General features: G+C 40.7%; 1 protein-coding gene across 1 annotated transcript; it reads right to left on the bottom strand.

Moving 5' to 3' along the window:
• Positions 1–797: 797 nt before the first annotated feature.
• Positions 798–1,730, bottom strand: LOC144763035 (olfactory receptor 2D3-like). Its single transcript, XM_078648347.1, has one exon. It carries the CDS (start codon positions 1,728–1,730, stop codon positions 798–800), a length of 933 nt encoding a protein of 310 aa, XP_078504473.1.
• Positions 1,731–2,520: the final 790 nt, after the last annotated feature.

The raw sequence follows: 2,520 nt of genomic DNA, 5'->3' as shown, positions 1-2,520 counted from the left end.
TTGTTACATGAAGTGCTATAATCACACTGAATATTTACATAAGTGTAAGTTCCTGAGCCACCCAATCACAACTTCATCACAATATACTCCAAGGGCCGCCTGCAACTGTCTAAACAAATAGTTTTGTCCAGTATGATGTTCTGGAGCAAAAAAGTAGACACATTGTCAGTGTTTGCACCAATAGTTCAATGCAAACCTCAAGTCCTCTTCCATGGATCCCAGTTAATCAGTGTGACTTATTGACCAAATGCACGGTTTAGGGCTACAGCTTCATCAGCTATCCACCAGCTTAGAGATCTAAGGAAAGCGAGGCAGGCACTCAGGATGGACAGCCTCTGCAGCAAGTATGTTTTACCACCTTCTCTTTACACAGATATAGTCGTGGACCTCACAGAATGCTGAGGAAGCAGCTATGTTACCATCTCATGCCCTGCAAAAATCCATAACAGTACATGCTACCAACAATTGCAAAAGGAGTATTTTTGGGCTTCAGAAGGAAAGTGTCACCCTAATGTCACCTCCTCTGTGACTCCTAGAGTGACCGTTGTGGCAGGCAGGACATTGTCATCTTTACTGGAGCTTAATCCACACTTTTAGGTGTGTGGCAACAAAATATGTGGGTAGGAATCCGACATCTAATGGTGAATGTTGGTACATCACTGAGCCAGCTGAAACCAAAAACTGCTACCTTCACATTGGAAGGGTTTCAGGTAGGGAGTTAATTACAGTAAAGAAGAAAAGAAGACTTCTTTATTGTCTTTAATCTGTACACCAAGCATTAAACATTTTTCAAATATTTATCGGTGAATATTTTTCCAAAGAACTCTGTGCAGTGCCATTTTAACATCCTTGTTTCTGAGACTGTAGATCATTGGGTTCATCATTGAGGGCATCATGGTGTAAAAGACAGACACCATTTTTTCCTGACTGTCAAAGTCTTTAGACACTGGTTTCATGTACATGTAGATAGTTGTCCCAGACAAAATAGTGACAACAATGAGGTGTGAGGTGCAAGTAGAAAAGGCTTTGTATCTGCCTTCAGAGGAGCGCATTTCCATTATGGTGATGACAATACGTATGTAAGAGATGAGAATAAAGAGACTTGGGATCAGTAGCACAAATGTTCCAACAACAAAAAACATTGTCTGTGCAATAAAGGTGTCTCCACACGCCATCTTTAAGAATGACACAACTTCACAAAAGAAATGGTCAATAACATTGTTGCCACATAAGGGCAACTGAAAGGCAAACACCATAGTTAGAAGTGCCATCACACTGCCATTAAGCCAGCAAACACCCATCAATATTACACAAACAGATGAATTTATTATGGTTGTATAACGCAAGGGGAGCGAGATGGCAATGTAGCGATCATATGCCATGATTGCGAGGACCATGGATTCTGTGCATCCAAGAAGCAGGTATGTGTACATTTGAACTGCACATCTGGAGAAGCTCATATTCTTTGAAACAATGAGCTGGTTCAACAGGTTGGGCACAATCACTGATGAGTAGCAGATGTCAATGAAAGAGAGGTTAGCCAGGAAGAAGTACATAGGAGTATGAAGGCGTGGATCACGGACACAGACTGTGATTAGGAAAAGGTTTCCCATGATAGTGACCATGTAAATCACTAAGAATAACACAAAGAGAACAACCTCCACACTTGGATCCTCAGAAAGCCCCAGCAGCAGGAACTCAGTTATCGAGCTGCTGTTCCTCGTCGCCATTAAGCTCCAATGACATTGTCTGCAAAAATATATAAAAACAACATAATACAGACATTTGACAGACATATAGGAGGCTACTAAAGAAAATAAATAATAACACATCATAGAGCAAGGCAGTCTACATGCCAGACTATTTGCAAAAACATTCAGCAATTAGGCATCTGTAATTATGTTCAATCCTGATTCAAGTTTAGTGCATTGTTTATTGCTTATACCAAGAACCGGCTTATGAGAAAGTATGTTTATTTATCAGAAAGAAAGTGTTAAGCAGAATGGCAAAGTTTGACTGCCCACTATGTAAAGCACTGAGGGGCATATTTTCAAGAGTAGGGGATAAACTTATCGCCTCTTTAGCATCCATTTAGGGCGAAAAGCGGCGATACGTTTATCGCAATATCAGCAAGGCCACGCTAGCGCGTGTTTTGCTGATTTTGCTCCTGTTTCCAGCACGCCTAACTTCGCATCGCTAATGATATGCAAAGTAGGCATGTCTGTGGAAACAACAAGAGTAAATATGGCTCATTGTTAAAAAAAAAGTTACATTCAGCTAACAGGAGAATTTGGTACTCTAGTGAAACTGGTGTATGCAAAATACATAGTGCAAAGGAGCAATATACTTTTTTGAATACAAGTCAATTACTGTAAACAGTTATTTTCTATCAAATAAATCCATAATTAGACTCAGGTCTTAATTACGACTTTGGTCCTGGAGCCCCAACAGACGCAGTGGTCTTGTGGTGGTTTGACCATCTAACTTGTAATACTGCGGGCGGGCCAGCAGTGTGGTGGT

Source organism: Lissotriton helveticus, chromosome 6 (genome assembly GCF_964261635.1).
Source record: "Lissotriton helveticus chromosome 6, aLisHel1.1, whole genome shotgun sequence".
Taxonomy (NCBI): domain Eukaryota; kingdom Metazoa; phylum Chordata; class Amphibia; order Caudata; family Salamandridae; genus Lissotriton; species Lissotriton helveticus.
Note: the sequence above shows the minus strand (reverse complement) of the source record. Positions and strands in the feature narration are given on the sequence as shown.

Bases quoted from the DNA above. Each gene is read 5' to 3' on its own strand.
- LOC144763035 (XM_078648347.1), bottom strand. From the start codon at position 1,730: ATGGCGACGAGGAACAGCAGCTCGATAACTGAGTTCCTGCTGCTGGGG.